At 40.6% G+C, this 19,220-nt stretch overlaps 1 protein-coding gene across 2 annotated transcripts in view; it reads left to right on the forward strand.

Annotated features, from left to right (window-relative positions):
* l3mbtl1 (L3MBTL histone methyl-lysine binding protein 1) overlaps positions 1 to 17,078 on the forward strand; it is a 90,207-nt gene extending 73,129 nt beyond the window's left edge. The window contains exons 18-22 of one of the 2 annotated variants that reach the window (XM_063041284.1): positions 6,342 to 6,539; positions 10,588 to 10,649; positions 12,796 to 12,965; positions 14,062 to 14,124; positions 16,130 to 17,078. In XM_063041284.1, coding sequence (XP_062897354.1) covers positions 6,342 to 6,539; positions 10,588 to 10,649; positions 12,796 to 12,965; positions 14,062 to 14,124; positions 16,130 to 16,279 — 643 coding nt within the window. In that variant the 3' untranslated portion in view covers positions 16,280 to 17,078. The remainder of the gene's footprint in view (positions 1 to 6,341; positions 6,540 to 10,587; positions 10,650 to 12,795; positions 12,966 to 14,061; positions 14,125 to 16,129) is intronic. The other variant, XM_063041285.1, reaches the window with a different exon arrangement.
* Positions 17,079 to 19,220: the final 2,142 nt, after the last annotated feature.

A 19,220-nucleotide genomic window follows, 5' to 3' on the forward strand; every position in this document is an offset into this window, starting at 1 on the left:
GTTATGTACCATGAACCAAAACAGACCTAATTGATTTCAAGGCTTCTGTGAAGTTCCCTTGCTGTCAGGAATGGGTATTTTAGCTGGTATCCTTCAGAGTACGGCATGAATGGGAGAGCATATTGGAAACATAGAGAACAGGGCAATATGTGGAAGAAGAGAACAATAGAGAAGAGGGTTCTTGGCAAGAGGCTTCATCTTCACTGATGGATTTTCATCTTTTCTGATGGACAAGTCGCTCGTGTGTTCAAGTAACCTTTTTTTTTGGCTCCTGCACAGCACTGGATGGATTCAAGATCTCAAGATTCATCTCAAGACTGATAGTTTAAGGACTATGGTGAATAATATTGCCTTTATGCTATACAGTCTCACAGGCATAAAACCACAGTTCTTGCCACCAGTAATAAGTTGATTAGTTGTGGAGTTAGAGGAGCAGATAGAAAGATTTGGAGGAAATAATCAAGTTGACCCACATATGGCTGGGCTTACTGAACAATAATTCCCTGTTTAGCATCTTCCTTGTTCAACTACAATGTCTGCTTGACCATGGTAGTAAAATCAAAAGCCAATGCAAAAAAAAAGATTAAATTTATAAATCAAAATTTTGCAGTATCTTTTAAAATGCTAGTCACTCAGTCTTGTCATTCCCTTAGTACCTATCCTCATATACCTTGCCCAGTGCTACTCCTGTGGCTTCATCTAAAGGCAGGTACCATTCAGTGGAAGAGACTGCATTTGCTCACAAAGAATTATCTTGAGTATAAGCAGCTGTGATCTGGCCTAGTTCACTGACAAATCACAGGCAAGGTCATGACAGAACCTCAAAGATCAGATCTAATCCACAAGAAGGCAACATCCATCATCAAAGATCCCCACCATCTGGGCTATTGCCATCTTCAAACATCTACTATTAGGCAGCAGGTACAGAAGCCTGAAGTCCCAAACCACCAGGTTCAAGAACAGCTATGTACTTCCCTTAACTATTCAGTTCTTGAACTAACCATAAAACGTTAATCACTACAGCTTAGCTATATTATTACTATGTTATCTTGCTTGTACCTCTTCACACCTGTCTCCTGTAAAATGTCAGTTCCTTCATCTCTGCCGCATCTGTTCCCAGGATGAGGCTTTCCTTTCCAGGACATCAGAGATGTCCTCTTTCTTCAAAGAACGGGGTTTCCCTTCCTCTACCATTGACGCTGCACTCACCTGTATCTCCTTCATTTCCTGCACATTTGTGCTCACCTGGTCTTTCTGCTGCCTGAAAAGAGATGGGGTTCTTCTTGTCCTCATCTACCACCTTATGACCCACCACAAGTTCTGCCATCTCCAATGGGATCCTACCACCAAACACAGCATTATCTCCCATCCCACTCTCCACTTCCCACAGGGATCACTCCCTCCATGAGTCCCTTGTCCATTCGTCCCTTCTCACTAATCATCCTCCTGGCACGTATCCCTGCAAGCGACAGAAATTCTACACTTGCCCTTTTACCTCCTTGCTTACCTCCATCAGGTCCCTAAATGGTCCCTCCAGGCGAGGCAACACTTCACCTGCAAATCTGTTGGGGGTCACCTATTGTATCTGGTGCCCCCGATGTGGGCTCCTCTCCATTGGTGAGACCCGATGTAAATTGGAGGAGCAGCTCCGCTCCATTCACCAAAAGCAAAATTTCCTGGGGGCCAACCATTTTAATTCTTATCCCCATTCCCGTCCGACATGTTGATCCATGGCCTCCTCTTTAGCCATGATGAGGCCACTCTCAGGATGGAGGGACAGCACCTCATATTCCATCTAGGTAGCCTCCAAACTGATGGCATGAGCATTGATTTCTCCTTCTGGTAAAGAATGTTTTCCCTCTCCATCCCCTTCTATTCCCCACTCTTGCCTCTTACCTCACCTCACCCATCACCTCCACCTGGTGCCCTCCGTTTTCCCTTTCTCCTATGCTCCACTCTCCTCTCCTATAAGATTCCTTCTTTTGCCATTTACCTTTCCCACCCACCTGGCTTTGCCTATCACCTTCCAGCTAGCCTCCTTCCCCTCCCTCCCCCCCCCCCACTTTCTCATTTTGGCATCTTCCCCCTTTCCAGTCCTGAGGAGGTGCCTCAGCTCAAGATGTAAACTGTTTATTAATTTCCATAGATGCTGCCTGACCTGCTAAGTTTCTCCAGCATTTTCTGTGTGTTACTTTCATCACTTTGCATTAAAATGGACTTAGTTTTTGATCTAATTGCACAAGGTATCTTTAATTTATGTTTTTCTTGTGAATGCTGTTATATTATGCTATGTGCCTATGATGCTGTTGTGCAAGTAAGCTTTTCATTGCATCTGTGCATTTGGAAATAAACGACTTTGACAGAGTTGAATCCCATAAACCTATCATAGATACCTGCCCCACAGAAGATCTGCCACTCACTGACCTACCTCAGCAATTGACTGATACTTTTGCAGTTACGTTCCTGTAACATCCAATAACTCTTTTGAACAGAGCTATCCATAACCATGGGTTATATAATCCTTTGAGCGGTTTCTGCTTCTGAGTGCCAGAAGAGTATGGATTGCCAGGGTATATTATATTATGATTGGGTTCATCCTTTACAGGCTTGAGTGGTTGGCTCTTTGCAAACCGTACGCAGGTTAGTTGTGGAACTTCAAATCTTCAGGTCATTGCATACAAGCTTTCAGGCAGGAATCATTCCTGCTGTACTGAAATGCTCATGTGTGTGGCCACACCCTCTAGGTGCAGGTCCCTGCCCAGTTCTTCCTGCTTGCCTTCCTCTCAGACGACTGGAGCTCAATATTGTGTATTCGAGCTGGTGCTAAATCTTGTGACTAACCGTTTTCATCATTGCTGTCCTACCACCTACCAGCCACATTGAAATTTGTTGCTATCTAAAAGGAGGAACCTTTGAGGGTTGTAGTGAGGGACACGGGAATGGAAATAAGTGATGCATTCATGCACCATCTCTGGGATATAAATTAGAAGAAAATTAGTATAATCTGAGTCCTGCTGCTAGTCACGGCCACTCCAGTTTGGGAAAGAATACCTTCGCCATTAGTCCAATGACAAGAGAAAATCTGCAGATACTGGAAATCCAAGCAAAACACCCAAAATGCTGGAGGAAGTCAGGAAGTCAGCAAGCCAGGTAGCATCTATGGAAAAGAGTACAGTCAACGTTTCGAGCCAAGACACTTTTTCAGGACTAGAGGAAAGAAGATGAGGAGTCAGAGTGAGAAGGTGTGGGGAGGGGAGGGTCATTAGTGTAGGGTCATGTAGTCCAATGGTCCCTTGCTGCATACTTGTATTTATGCGTCACTTTGTTCTTCAAGAAAGGGTGGAAGGAGTTGGGGAATGTCACACACGCTTGATTGAACAATTGCTATGGTTAAAAATATGAAAGTGCTCAGACAATAATGTGAGACTTGCAGCTGAATCAGAATCAGGTCGATTATCACTAATATAAGTCATTTAATTTGTCGTGCTATGGGAACAGCATAGTACAGTATATAAAAGGTATTATAAGTGACTATAAAAATTACAATAATAAATACTGGAAAAATTTAGTGCAAAAAGAGAGCAAAAAGTGAGGTAGTGTTCACAAGTTCATGGTCCTTTCAGAATGGTGAAGGAGAAGAAGATGTTTCTAAAATGTTGAGTGTGTGTCTTTGGGTTTCTGTACCCCCTCCCTGAAGGTAGTAATGAGAAGTGGGCATGTTGCACATGGTGATGGTTTTTAATGGTGGATGTCACTGCCTTGAGGCTTTGCCTTTTGAAGAATTGTAAGCAAATTATTTTGAAGCAGTTCTAAGTATGCAAATATCTGATAGAGCATTTGTGTGATTTGTGTTTGTTGGGGATTATTTATAAGTGAATAATAGGGATCGGAGAGCATTTGATGATATGCTCTTATCTTGACCATTTGTCGAGGTTATTGAACTTCATACCACACTGCACCCAGTGCTTGGGGCTTGACTCATGGCTCCCGCCCCGTCTTTCCGGTGTGTATCTGGATCCCATGGGTGGTGACATTTCTGTGCTCTATTTCTGGTTCTGAAGTGTTCAGTACTGCATTTAAAGATGACAGTTCTCGATACCTGCACTGGCTTATATGTTTATCAGATTGGGTATCAGGTTGATTATTATCTGCGAGCATCCATAATAATCAAGAAAAAGAAGTAGCATTAAAAATCTGTTATTGTTCATTATGTTGCAACGCTGTAGCTGTTTCACATTGTGCTCTCTTTCTGTAAGTATAAAGCAGTAACTCGGCTATATGGCATATTTCGAACATAGAATGTAAAACCCTTCGAACTACAATGTTGTGCTGTTCTTTTAACCTCCTCCAAGATCAATCTAACCCTTCCCCCCCCGCCCCACACAGCCCTCCATTTTTCTTTCATCTGTGTGCCTTTCTAAGTGTCTCTTAAATGTCCCTAATATGTTTATTTATTGCAAGGAAATGAAGCTGAATGGTTTCCTTAAAGGTATGCGTCAAGGACTGCCAGGAATCTATGAAGAATGCCAGACAGTCTTAAGTGCTCTGAATGCAGCCTCCACATTTATTTTGTCGATGTTCCAGTGCTCCAACTGCTCCCATTCACTCATTGACCAGATATCTCCAGTTTCACCTTAACAGAGACAATCCCTCTCTGTCATCCTGTTTCTTCTGCCTCCTTTTCAGTTCAAATGAAGTGCTTCTGACCTGCTGAGTATTTCCAGTGGTCTCTGTTTTTGCTTCAGATTTTCAGCATCTGCAGTTGATTTGACTTTCAGTGAAAAGTGTTGGGAGACATTCTTGAAATTCAGTCTCCTGCTGAAACGATAACTGAAGTTATTTAGAAGTACAATAGTCTTCTAAATAAGCAGATATCATAAAGTTGGTATGCTTCTGCATCATTTGCTATTGGCTGGGATTAATAATGCACCATGATTGCCACATCTATTTTTGGAAATTATCCAGTTAAGCACCAACTCTGCCTTTGATGCAGTTAAGTGCCTCAAAACATCAGGAAACAAATACAGACAGGAGACACAAGAGACTGCAGATGCTGGAATCTGTTGCAACACACAAGAACTTGGAAGAATTCAGCAGATTAGGCAGCACCTGTGGAAGTCCCAACTCAAAACATCATCTGACCACTTTCCGTCATAGATGCTGCCTGACCTGTTAAGTTCCTCCAGTTTCTTGTGTATTGTCCATGTTCGTTTTGGGAAACTGATTCAGATGAGATTTGACCAAATTGGCAAAAGTCAATAGAAGTTAGAAAAAACCAAGTATATGTTTCTCATGAGACTGGAAGCTATTCAAGGTATAACCAAGAATAATTGCCTCTAAGATTTTGAAAATAAAAGTATAACTCCAAAAGTGTTATCATACAGTAGATATCGGTATCCAACCAACTTGGTTTACGTTGTGAAATATATGTGTTGCCAATGTGGAATATTGTACCAACCGTTTCTTATCGCTGATCAAAAAGGAAACATTCAGGCAGTTTCCATTTTAGTGAATGTTAATTTGACCGATGGAACATCCAGGCTAGAATGATCAAGACTGTCTTTGCGCAGATTACATAACCAGGCTGGATGAATCCATAACCAGAAAACCAGATCAGACCTTTAACCATAACATATTAGAAATATTTAAATTTGGACCAAAGCTCTGCTAGTATAACAGAGGAGAATCTGTCCATTGTAACCAACTGCCTTTGGCTTGCTAGTAGCACTGTAGCCTTTGCATCACCAGACATTGGTTTGTGCCCACTACAAAAGGGGGGTTTTATAAATTTGCAATGCAGGGCACTTGCATCTGTGCAGAATAACTACTGACTCAGCCATAATATTCCTCCTTCTGAATCACATAAGTTGAATCAGACCTTCTCCAAGTAACTCTGTGGGCCAACTCTGAGCACATAACATCAAATATCTTCCTTTTTTTGGTGGGATTATTTGAACTCATCTGACATCCAGCCACCATTCTTGTAACTAATGAGTTCATATAATTCCATCAAAAATATGAAGATCATTGAATGTTATCTAATTATTTATTTACTAAAATTTAGATTTGGTATTTTAGCATAACATCAAAGTTGAGAATGTTTTGTGTGTTGATTTTACAATTACAATTCATGTTTATTTGCGGTCTGCCTTTTTTTTTAACATTATGCCAGAAGTAGAATTGACAAAATTTGTCTGAACTATCATACGAGAGAGATATATTTTCCTTGTTGTACCTTCCTATTGTATATTTTGAATTTGTTTTTCCATTAATATTACAACCAGATTTACAGAAATGGATTCATTCAGCGTTGTGACAGAATTTCATTGTCTTGTGCTCAGGAAGTGCCCCACTCCAGGTTGCGATGGGTCAGGACATGTTACTGGAAAGTTCATTGCTCATCATCGTTTATCAGGCTGCCCACTGGCTGAAAAGAATCAAGCAAAAATGAAGTTAGAATTGTCAAACGGTGAAGGTTCATCTCGAAAAAGAAATCTTTTGTCATTTGGGCGTAGAAAGAAATCAAGACATCATGGGAGGTAACAGTGATTAATATTGTTAACCAATGAAAACAAACAACAAAATGTAGTAAAGCAAGTTTGATATTACTTTCTCCATCCTTCTGGTGCCTTTTCCATTCTAAAATAAGGGAGAAAGTAAATTGCATGTTAGCACTTTATAGGGGAAATGCAAATATCTTAAAATGGTTTGCATTCTGTTTATCTGTTGTCAGTAGGAAGATAACTTAGCATTGCAATGTATGTCCCTTAGCAAAAGAATAGCAATCATATACTTGTTATATTTAGGCCTGACTGAAATCACCTTCCTTAGAGCATACTGGTGCAATTCCTCACTGCTATCATAGAGAGCATCCTCACATCAGCCATTACTGTCTGGTTTGGTGCAGCATTCTCCCGCAATACATGAAAACTACAGCAAACTGACTGTCAGGTCAGCAGAAAAGATCTTTGGCCGCAGTCTATCATCACTGTAGGACTTGTATGTATCCAGGACAAAGACATTGGCAGGAAACATTGCAGAAACTACCCACCTAGTAAACAGCCTTTTCCAAAAGCTCTCGTCTGGAAATCGCTTTCGGACTATTAAAACAAAAACTTCACATGATCGTAAAAGTTTCTTCTTCCAGACACTCAATCTGATCAATCATTCTGGTTAGATACCCCCACCCCTCTCTATCGAGTACTTCAGTCACTGTGCTGCAATGAAACACTTTAAACTACTTTTGATAATGCTGTTTACATTGTAAATACATGCTGATACATATGTATTATGCATATTGTATTCCATATCCCTACTTTAACCTATAACTTATTGTTTATAATTCTTATTCCTTTTAATTGTTGAATGTAGTTTATTTTTGTTGTATATCATGCCAATACACCACAGCAAATTCCTAATACATGTAAATGTATATGGTGAATAAAGTTTATCCTTGAACTTTGAAAACAAATTTATCTTCTTTAGCTTCGACTTTGACTTTGCAGCCAGTAGCAATATGACCATGCTTGCTGCTGATACTGTCCTTTAAATTTTAGCATTCTCTGTATGGTGTAAATATATTCTCTTCTGATATGGGTTGCAGTAGAGTGTCCCTGGTGTTTAGGACAGTGATATCAACAGGCTGACTAAGAGGCCATTCACATTGAAGAATTCTCACTGATGGCAAACCAGGAAGTAAAAAGCACAATATTGAATTCAAATTCTAACACCTTGACTGGAGTGAAATAAAGATTGGAAAGCATTCATTATAAAAACAAGTAGAAGTGTAATACCATGAACATAAATTGACCACGTGAAGTAAAATAACATTATTATTTTGTCAGTTTTAGTTATAAGCTTGCAGAGAAAAATATGTATTTTTAAATTGCTAAGTAGAAATTATGGCTTTGTAACCAGTAAAATGTACTTACGCCCCATTCAAAAAAAAAAGAAATTTTCCAGAAAAAGTGCATTCATGTATCATTCAATATACCTCAAATTTTAATCAGTTTTCTGATTTCTGGAGATAATACTAGAGGAATTGTGCCCAGGGAAGAAGAGGGGTGACCAACGAAATCTGGACTTGTGTATTCAAATACAAATAAACACTCCAGACACTTTGTAGTTTCCCACCTTAATGACTATAAGTAATACAATTTCATTGTCACCAACATTACAAAATCTAAGCCCATGATTGAGCTATCTATCATGGCATTTCTCCACTAGTCCCTGACTCACTATGTATGTTTTTCCTACAACAATAAGAAATAGAAAAGGAAATTTATTTCAAATTTATTATAAATATAAGAAACATATGAAATAATTACACTCATTGAAAGTACAAATGGATTTTAAACAGGAAGTATTCTGTCAGTTTTAATGCAGAATATGACAAGCAGATTTGCATAGTTATTGGTATTTTAAAAATAACTTTTGCCTTAATATAATATTTAATAATTTTTTAAAAATCCATTTACATGATGTGGGTGTCGCCAGCTAAGCCAGCATTTATTGCCCATCCCAGTTGCCGTTGAGAAGGTGGTGATGATCTGCCTTCCCACTGCAGTCCCTGAGATGTAGGTGCACCCACAGTGCTGTTAGGTAATAAATGTACTCAGTTCTTTAATTTTCTTCTATTTGAAAGTGCAGATGTATTTTAGACTAATATAAAAAAAAGTTAACAGATTTGAACTGTTGTGTTAACTTGCAGTTGAACTTCTACTTTTTGGATATCTTAGTCTGCTTAAGCCCCTAACCCATTTTAAACTGTTTGTTGTACTTTTGAAAACTGCCAACACACACATTTTTTTTAACTAAAGTGGTATGAAAAATTGCTATATTTATTTAAAAATTAAAATCAACATCCTGCATAGCCTTATAGCCAAATTCAGAAAAGAATATTCAAACATGTCAGAACAATAAAGTATTTGAGAGAAATGATCAGCAATTTACTTGAGGATTCAGCTTCTTATGCATAATGAGCTGGATAAAAATGTAAGATTAATAAACCATCCTAATAAGAATATTAAACAAATTTAGTCATATATAATTCATATACTTAATAATACAGAGGCTTATTTTTTTCAGGGGCAAGTACCATGTCAAACCTCCAGTGTGCTAGATACTTTTCTGGATCTTTGATGTTTCACACTTTCATGGTGCATCTCATTGTGGTTTGGTCTCAGATATTCTGTTTCAGATAATGTACAGGATGTTAACTTTTTTTCCTGTCACCATATTGATTCCATGCACAGGCATTAATACATTTACACACAGGAGCGGAATCAAAGTGCTTTGGCTGTTGGTACCTCAGCCTGTCTCACTGTCTGCAGACAAGCATGACTGAACTCTTTCTGTCTAATCTCACCAATCCTTTGGAGTCCAATGTGGTGTTACTGGCAAGAAGGTCAGAGGCAGTGTTCCACAGAAGGTCCTCAGCCTAAAACAACCCTGACAGCCTTCAAAGTTGGCTGCATAGCCTTGCAAGCAGTAAATGTTGTCATTGATTTTAATAGGTTTTAAAAGCCTCCTATTTAAAAAAATACTAAACCTCAAATAAATAATTAAAGAAAAATACTTTTACATTAACTAAAAGATATAAAGCAATTATAAATCAAAAGTTCAAAGTAAAATTTATTACCAGAGTACATACATGTCACCACATACAACCCTGAGATTCTTTTTCCTGCAGTCATACTCAGGAAATCTATAGAATAGCAACTGTAAACAGGATCAGTGAAAGGGCAAGAGCATTGAAGACAACAAACTGTACAAATGCAAATATAAATAAATAGCAATAAATAACAAGAGCATGAAATAGCAAGATAAAGCGCCCTTAAAGTGAGACCATTGGTTGTGGGAACACCTCAATGGATGAGTGTAGTCATCCACTTTTGTTCAAGAGCCTGATGGTTGAGAGGTAGTAATTGTTCTTGAAGCTGGTAGTGTGGGTCCTGAGGTTCTTGTACCTTCTATCTGATGGCAGCAGCAAGAAAAGAGCATGGCCTGGGTGGTGAGGATCTCTGATGATGGATGCTGCTTCCCTACGACAGCAATTCATGTAGATGTGCTCAATGGTTGGGAGTGCTTTACCCGCAATGCACTGGGTCGAATCCACTATCTTTTGCAGGATTTTGTAGTTATCAGAGAAGTAAGCTAAAGCAAAACAAAAGCATTCCATTTTGTCTCCAACATCTATTTCCTTCAAACCCATTGACAAACATGAATGTGGCACTGGCCCTTGCACTAGGTTGAATCTTATGCGGGGACTAACTGGCAATGATCCAAAATAATACAGGAAAATCTAAACGTGACTCAGCTTTGCGATTGAACTCAATATGAAGAGCAAGCTAACAGAATCCAACCCTTAAATCTGACACTAATTCCAAATACCCATGTCTAACACTATTTGTTAAAATTCTGGTCACTTGGAAGCCCAGTATTCAAATCAATATCGAAAGCATTCTGTGATCAGAACAGTTGGTAAAGGTCTGTGTGATCCAGCCCATTATAAACCAAACAGAATCGTAATACTGGGCAATCTTAATAAGTCTTCCTTTAATTTTCTGCTATTTCTCTTTTTATCAGAATCGGCCGACCACCCAAGTATCAAAAGCTTCAACAAGAGGATTTGAAAGTCAGCTTTCAAAGTGAGTTGAAGCACAGCCCTTTGCAAGAAGTGTTATTTCATGTATTTACTAGCTAATTTCAGAACAGTTTCCCCTGTGTGAAAATTTACCAGATCTATTTACAAGGGTAGAAACTTCAGTCAACAAACTTCACAAACATAATCTGTTTAAGCTGCTTTCAGGCTATGAACAGAGAATATTCACCCATTTAAAATAATATACACAAATGCTTGCCCGAAGGGTTTCAGACTGAAGCGTTGACTGTACTTTTTTCCATAGATGCTACCTGGCCTACTGAGTTCCTCCAGCATTTTGTGTGTGTTGCTCATATTTCCAGCATCTGCAGATTTTCTCTTGTTTACCCATTTAAAATAAGTGGGTTAATGTTTGAGTAGGTATTTGCTGTAGTATATGTGCATAGAACATGTGAAGTTTACCATTTAGAGTTCGACGTCTCAATTATCTAAGCACTATACCAGGCCTTTTTAGAATTTTATACTTTTTATGGAATCCATGGATAAAAATTAGATAAGATTCAAGCTCCTTAATTGAAATGTCCTATGAATGTACACAAAAAACATTCTTGTGTTTTGTGTCATTTTGATTCAGTTTATATATTCCTCTTTTGAAAATACTTGTAATGCTGGGATGTATTTTCAAGTTTACCGCCTCTCCAAACATTTCATATTGTTGGTCCTGATGTTTTTGATCCAAGGTTTTTCAGAAGTCAAGAATGAAGCATAAAACTTGTTGCTTATGATCGTTTAAATGTTACAAGAATAAAAAAGGAAAAGGCAGAAAGATGAAGTGAGTGTGAGAGGGAGAGAGAGAAAGAGGAAAGGAACAAAGGGGAGAGAGACAAAGAGACTGACTAATGTGGTCTGGCCTTCTTATACCAGTTTGCTAATTCCATTGAATTTCCATAGTTAACCAACGTGTTAGCTCTTTTTCACATAATGAGATACCCACAACTGCAACCTCTAAAAAAAAATACACAGTGAACAATTACAGGTATATAGGTAATTATATAAAAATAAAAACATGCATAAGTAAGTTAAACTACAAAGAAAGTTACAATTTTCCATCCAATCCAATAATATAGTTGAACCAATGTTATAACCTGTGCTGGAGAGCCATCTCACAATTGGAGCATTGCCCAGCGTTCATTTGCCTCTTTAACCCAATCAGTAACTTCCCTTATATATGTCTAACTGTTTCTCTCTCATTGCTCAGTCAGTTCCTGGTTCTAATCAGGAGCTGTGAGGTGATGCTGTGGGTCACTAAACTGATAGCTAAGCTGGGACAAGAGCTTCCTTTAGGAACTATGTGAGTGTCTTCCAGCATTGGTCCCGCTGCCTGCACCAGTGTGCTGGAATTGTGCGTGGGTGCCCTGGGACTACAGGAACAACAGGCCATATTGCTATGTAGGGCGCTCAGTTCCCAGCATGCTCCACCCTTCTGTTCCTCACTAATTGCGCAACTAACTTCTGTGTGTTGCGTATTGTATATTCTCAACCTCAGGACAAAGCAAACCTCCACTACTTGCTTCACATTCTTCCCTCTGCACACATACCTACGTGCTCATCCCACCCTGTATGTGAGCCTTCCTCTAGGTGACAATCAGATATGTTGATTTACTTAGAACACAACACAATATATGCCAAACAAATTAAACTATTAATTAAATGCCTAGCCAAACGAATTTCTTCTGCCTACACAATGTGCACATCCCTCCATTGCCTGCTAATTTATTTGCCCATTTAGGAGGCTTTTAAATGCCTCTATTGTATCTGTCTCCATTCCCACCTCTGATAATATATTCCAGGTACCCAGTAATTTGTAAAAGCAAAAACACTTGCCCTGCACATCCCCTTTGAACTTTAACTCCTGTGCTCACCTTACGTGCATGCCCTTGAGTATTAGATATTTCAACCTCCAAAAAGTTAGCAGCTCTCTACCCTATCTATGTCTCTCATTATCTTATAAACATAAAATATATCAGACAATCAGACCATTATTGGCAATTTCACGACGCCGAAAAGTGGAATTAAACATTCCAATTAAAAAACGTCTTCCTTCTAACATCCTAAAAAAAAATGCTTATTATATTCAGAAGGGACCAAATTTATCATTGCAATCTTAGTGTTTTCTGGTGCTATATTTTTAGACATTCCAAAAGAAGGCATACAACAAGTCTTGCAACAATCAGTCTTTCTGTCTGCCATGTCTCCACATCCAGCTCGTTCATTGTCCCTGTGTTGGGAACAACATTGCAAGCTCCTTCCAGGTGTAGCAGGGATCAGCGCCAGCAAAGTAGCCAAATGGACTATCGAAGAGGTAAGAGAAGGGAAGGAAAAGGAGGTAAAATGTGACCATTTAAGAATGTGATAAATCTGTTGGAATTATCAAATTGTTCCAGATTCAAGCTGCTTCATTGTGTTGTCAGTAAATTATGGTCCTTTTCATATGAACCTGGGTAGTTAGTCATTGCTTAAATTCAGAACTCCCTGAAACATACTGGGCATTTTTGCTGTAGTATTTCATTTTAGTTTACTTCCAATTAACAAAATGATTTAAGATAATTAATTTCAACTTGCTTTAAAATAATAACTTCATTTTATCAAGCATCTTATTTCTTGTGGGTGAGCTATGTTTGCAGCAGAAGTGTGACTACACTTACGGCTGCCCTCACTGATTTGATAAGATGAATTTCACTATATATTTCATGTTTCGATAAGAATATAAGACAGAGGAGCAGAATCAGGCCAATCAGCCCATCTAGTCTGCTGTGCCATTCCATTATGGCTGATTTATAATCCTTCTCAAATCCATTCTCTTGCCTTTTCCCTGTAACCTTCGACACCCTGCCTAATCAAGAAACTATCAAACTCCGCTTTGAATATACCCAATGACTTGGCCTCCACAGCTGTCTTTGGCAATTTATTCCACAGATTCACCATCCTCCCGTTAAAGAAATTCCTCCTCATCTCTGTTCTAAAGGGACGTCCTTCTAGGACCATCCTTGACTACCCCACTATAGGAAATATCCTCTCCATGTCCACTCGATCTAGGCCTTTCAATATTCAATAGTTTTCGATAAGATTCTCTCTCATTCTTCTAAATTCCAGAGAGTACAGGCCCAGAGCCATCAAATACTCCTCATACATTAACCGTTTCATTTCTGGGGTCATTCTCATGAACCTCCTCTGGGCCCTGTCCAATGCCAATACATCCTTTGTTAGATAAGGGCTCAAAACTGCTCATAAAACTTTTAAGTTTCAATGTACATGGGACAAATAAAGCCAATTATTTTATTAGTCATTTGAAGCACTTGCCTCAGTACTTTTATTTGCTAAGATCTATTTTAAGGACAATTGTCTCAACGGTCCATCACATAACTTCACTATAAGATGTTCCTATTTGTTTGATGTAGGTGGGAAACTTTGTTCAGAAACTTACCGGCTGTGAACAACAGGCCAAGCACTTCAAAGAGGAGGTAAAACTTGCTTCTGCGTTTCCACATACTGTGCGGCAGTACAGTGGTTCAGCGAGTGGAGTAGCTCATAGCTTCAATGACTGTTGTTCCTTCCTAACCCCAGTTGCTGTCTGTGTGAAATTTGTCTGTTCTCCCTGTGATTGCTGGGTGCTCAGGTTTCCTCGCATATCCCAAGGATGTACGGATTGATAAATTAATGGACTACTGTAAGTTGCCCATGCATGAGTGAGAGCCCTAGACTCTGATGGGAATAGCTGGGAGTATGGGGTGAATAAAACAGGATTAGTCATAGCATAAATAGGTTCTTGATGGTCAGCATGGATTCAGTGGGCTGAAGGGCCTGTTTCTGTAAGATGTTGTAACTCCATAGTACAAGGCAATTTCAACCCATTGAGTCTATGCCAGTATAGCTTGTACACTTGATATGCAGTCTTATGTATAATATATATAGATTTGTAAAGTTTTAAAAAATAAATTCTATTGTATTTTTTAATGTCCTGTAAATGCCTGCAAGAAAATGAATCTCATGGCAGTATATGGTGACATCTATATGGACTTTGATAATAGCTTTACTTTGAACTTACAGAATAAACCAATTCATCTCCATTTCAAATTTTCCCTAAACGTCCATGTAATCTGTTTTCCCCTCTTCCCCATCAACTCATTTTGATAGAAAGGGGTATAGTGCCAGTTGCATTGCTAGTCAGGTAGAATGTCACAGCAGCATTTAGAGAGGACATCCTGAAGGTCATATCCAGTGAGGCAATATGGGAGATACTCAGGAATAAGGAGCAGTCATTATGGGAACCCCCCCCCCCCCCCCGCCATAGCCAGTAGGATACAGAGGAATAGATATGTAAGCAGATTATAAAAGGACCTTAAAGCAATTGGATAATTGTACTGCTACAGATTATATAGATGGTGCTAAGCTGGGGAAAGGCTTATTTGTGAGCTCTACCCATTTTGCCTCACTGGATGAGACCTTCACAAAGTCCTCTCCAAGTGCCACTCTGACAGTTATATGTTAGTGAGTCTTACATCAATGGTAGCAACATTATTGGAGAAGATACTTAAGGATAGGATCTGCTGTCAGTTGGAAAAACATGCATTATTAGGGAAAATCAGCATGGCTTTGAGTGGGGCAGGTCATGACAAACATAGAGTCTTTTTGCCAAGGTTGAAATGTCAAATACTAGAGGGCATAACTTTAAAGTGAGAGGAAGAAAGTTCAAAGGAGACTGAGAAGTCAAGATTTTTACAGAGCAAGTAGTAGGTGCTTGAAACACAATGCCAGGGGATATGATGAAATCAAATACAATAACAATGTTTAAGAGGCATTTAAAGGTACAAGGACAAGCAAAAAATGAAGGGTTATAGACCATAGGCAATCATAGGGGATTAGTCTGGATTGGTATCAGGGTTGGCACAGATACCCTGGGGTGGAGGGTATGTTGCTCTGCTAGACTGTCCTGTGCCCTATGCATCTCCCCTCTGATTCAACAACTCCCTTAGACACAGTGGACCATTTAAGTGGCCAATTAATCAACCAATATGTAAGCATTTGGGATGTGGGAGAAAACTGGAGCACCAACGGGAAATCACAGAGAGAATATGCAGATCCATATGAAAGGTAGCAGAGAATCCAGTCTGTTTCTGGGAGCTGGGAAACAGCAGCTCTAATAGCTGCACCACTCTGCTTCTATCTCAGATAGCATTTACGTCAGGTTTATACAAGTTCTAATCTAGCACTTTGGACATCAGCCTGTTTATGCATGGCATATTTTCTGAAATTTTTATCCACACTATTTAACAGTCTGATGTCAACAATTTTTCTGTCAGCTTCCCACAGCATAATTTCATGGTAATTGTTTTCATTAGTATCCTGAACTTAGATCATTGTTTAAACTTACACTCAAGAGCACTTTGAGAAATAATGCATGTAATATGACATTTAAATGATCATATCCTGATGTATATTAAAATTCTGCACTCTTGTTTTTAACAGTCAATCGACGGGGAAGCTTTTCTTCTGCTAACACAAGTAGATATAGTGAAGATCATGAGCATTAAACTTGGCCCAGCATTAAAAATTTATAATTCTATACTTATGTTCAAAAATGCAGATGATATTCCTTTGAATTTAAATGAAACATAATCTTGTAGAGGAAGTAAAACTGCTTTGGAAACACAATGGATTCCAATTAATTGGAACGCATCAGGTCCAGTACATTTTGGCCCAATTAAGCAGCTGCCCCATTTAGCTAAAGTTTCATGGAAATGGTTAAGAAGATATAAAAAAGACAAACTGAGTGATAAGTTATATCTTTAAACAAAATACAGAACACTACCAATGCTACAAACAGTACTATAAAACTGTGTAATAGTTCCTAATCGTTATCAGTGGAGGAACTTACCCAGTGTACGCTGCTGTGTATGGAGTGTCCAGGGAGGTGAAGGGACTTGTCGTGTCCTTTCTGGGACAGCTCACTCACCTTTGGTCCTCATCGGACATTCAGCTCCTACCGTGGCTTCAAGTAGCTTTTTGCATGAGACAGTGGCTACACCCCAGTACACTGCTTCGACAGGTGGACTAAACCAGGTGAAGGTAGCCAGTGGGTCTCGTACCCTGGTAATATAGGGACATGCCTGTCCTAGCATGTGAAGTCATCTCCGGCGATGAAACCAACAGTGAGATCCAAAGGCCAAGAAGGCAGTTCTGCAATGCTTTGTGGAGAGTGAAGGGCATGATAAGGCACAGTAGAATTCATGGTTATCCACTGCAACTAAAGAAGGCTGCGGTTTGTGATGACTACTCATACCACTGGACCTGGACTTCTGAGGTCGAGAGAGTGGAATGGTTTTTGTACTTCAAAAACAGGTTTCACTGTCATCGTCACGTACAATGGACACTCAACATGCTGTCATGGTTCTTTTAAAACGCAAACAACAGGAATTCTGCAGATGCTGGAAATTCAAGCAACAGACATCAAAGTTGCTGGTGAACGCAGCAGTCCAGGCAGCATCTCTAGGAAGAGGTACAGTTGGCGTTTCAGGCCGAGACCCTTCGTCAGGACTAACTGAAGGAAGAGTTAGTAAGAGATTTGAAAGTGGGAGGGGGAGGGGGAGGGGGAGATCCAAAATGATAGGAGAAGACAGGAGGAGGAGGGATAGAGCCAAGAGCTGGACAGATGATTGGCAAAGGGGATATGAGAGGATCATGGGACAGGAGGCCCGGGGAGAAAGACAAGGGGGGGGGGAGACCCAGAGGATGGGCAAGGGGTATAGTCAGAGGGACAGAGGAAGAAAAAGCAGAGTGAGAGAAAGAATGTGTGTATAAAAATAAATAACGGATGGGGTACGAGGGGGAGGTGGGGCATTAGCGGAAGTTAGAGAAGTCAATGTTCATGCCATCAGGTTGGAGGCTACCCAGACAGAATATAAGGTGTTGTTCCTCCAACCTGAGTGTGGCTTCATCTTGATGGTAGAGGAGGCCATGGATAGACATGTCAGAATGGGAATGTGATGTGGAATTAAAATGTGTGGCTACTGGGAGATCCTGCTTTCTCTGGTTGACAGAGCGTAGGTGTTCAGCAAAGCGGTCTCCCAGTCTGCGTCGGGTCTCGCCAATATATAGAAGGCCACATCGGGAGCACCGGACGCAGTATATCACCCCAGCCGACTCACAGGTGAAGTGTCACCTCACCTGGAAGGACTGTCTGGGGCCCTGAATGGTGGTAAGGGAGGAAGTGTAAGGGCATGTGTAGCACTTGTTCCGCTTACAAGGGTAAGTGCCAGGAGGGAGATCAGTGGGGAGGGATGGGGGGTACGAATGGACAAGGGAGTCGCGTAGGGAGCGATCCCCGCGGAAAGCAGAGAGAGAGGGGGAGGGAAAGATGTGCTTAGTGCTGAGCTCGTTGACTTTATTAACTTTGCCTCCAACTTTCACCCTGCCCTCAAGTTTACCTGGTCCATTTCCGACACCTCCCTCCCCTTTCTAGATCTTTCTGTCTCTATCTCTGGAGACAGCTTATCAAAGGAAGGTCTCAAAGCTCTCCGCTTCTTTTTGGATTCCAGACCTAATCAGTTCCCCTCTACCACCACTCTGCTCCGTCTAGCAGAATTAGTCCTTACTCTTAATAATTTCTCCTCTGGCTCCTCCCACTTCCTCCAAACTAAAGGTGTAGCTATGGGCACCCTTATGGGTCCTAGCTATGCCTGCCCTTTTGTTGGCTTTGTGGAACAATCTATGTTCCGTACCTATTCTGGTATCTGTTCCCCACTTTTCCTTCGCTGCATCGACGACTGCATTGGCGCTGCTTCCTACATGCATGCCGAGCTCGTTGACTTTACTAACTTTGCCTCCAACTTTCACCCTGCCCTCAAGTTTACCTGGTCCATTTCCGACACCTCCCTCCCCTTTCTAGATCTTTCTGTCTCTATCTCTGGAGCCAGTTTATCCACTGATGTCTACTATAAGCCTACTGACTCTCACAGCTATCTGGACTATTCCTCTTCTCACCCTGTCTCTTGCAAAAATGCCATCCCCTCCTCGCAATTCCTCCGTTTCCGCCGCATCTGCTCTCAGGATGAGGCTTTTCATTCCAAGGTGAGGGAGATGTCTTCCTTTTTTAAAGAAAGGGGCTTCCCTTCCTCCACCATCAACTCTGCCCTCAAACACATCTCCCCCACTTCATGCACATCTGCTCTCACTCCATCCTCCCGCCACCCCACTAGGAATAGGGTTCCCCTGATCCTCACCTACCACCCCACCAGCCTCCGGGTCCAACATATTATTCTCTGTAACTTCTGCTACCTCCAACGGGATCTAACCACTAAGCACATCATTCCCTCCCCCCCCCCTGCTTTCTGCAGGGATTGCTCCCTATGCAACTCCCTTGTCTATTCGTCCCCCCCATCCCTCCCCACTGATCTCCCTCCTGGCACACTATCCTTGTAAGTGAAACAAGTGCTACACATGCCCTTACACTTCCTCCCTTATTCAGGGCCCCAGACAGTCCTTCCAGGTGAGGTGACACTTCACCTGTGAGTCGGCTGGGGTGATATACTGCGTCTGGTGCTCCCGATGTGGCCTTCTA

Source organism: Mobula hypostoma, chromosome 2 (assembly GCF_963921235.1).
Source record: "Mobula hypostoma chromosome 2, sMobHyp1.1, whole genome shotgun sequence".
In the NCBI taxonomy this organism is placed as follows: Eukaryota; Metazoa; Chordata; class Chondrichthyes; order Myliobatiformes; family Myliobatidae; genus Mobula; species Mobula hypostoma.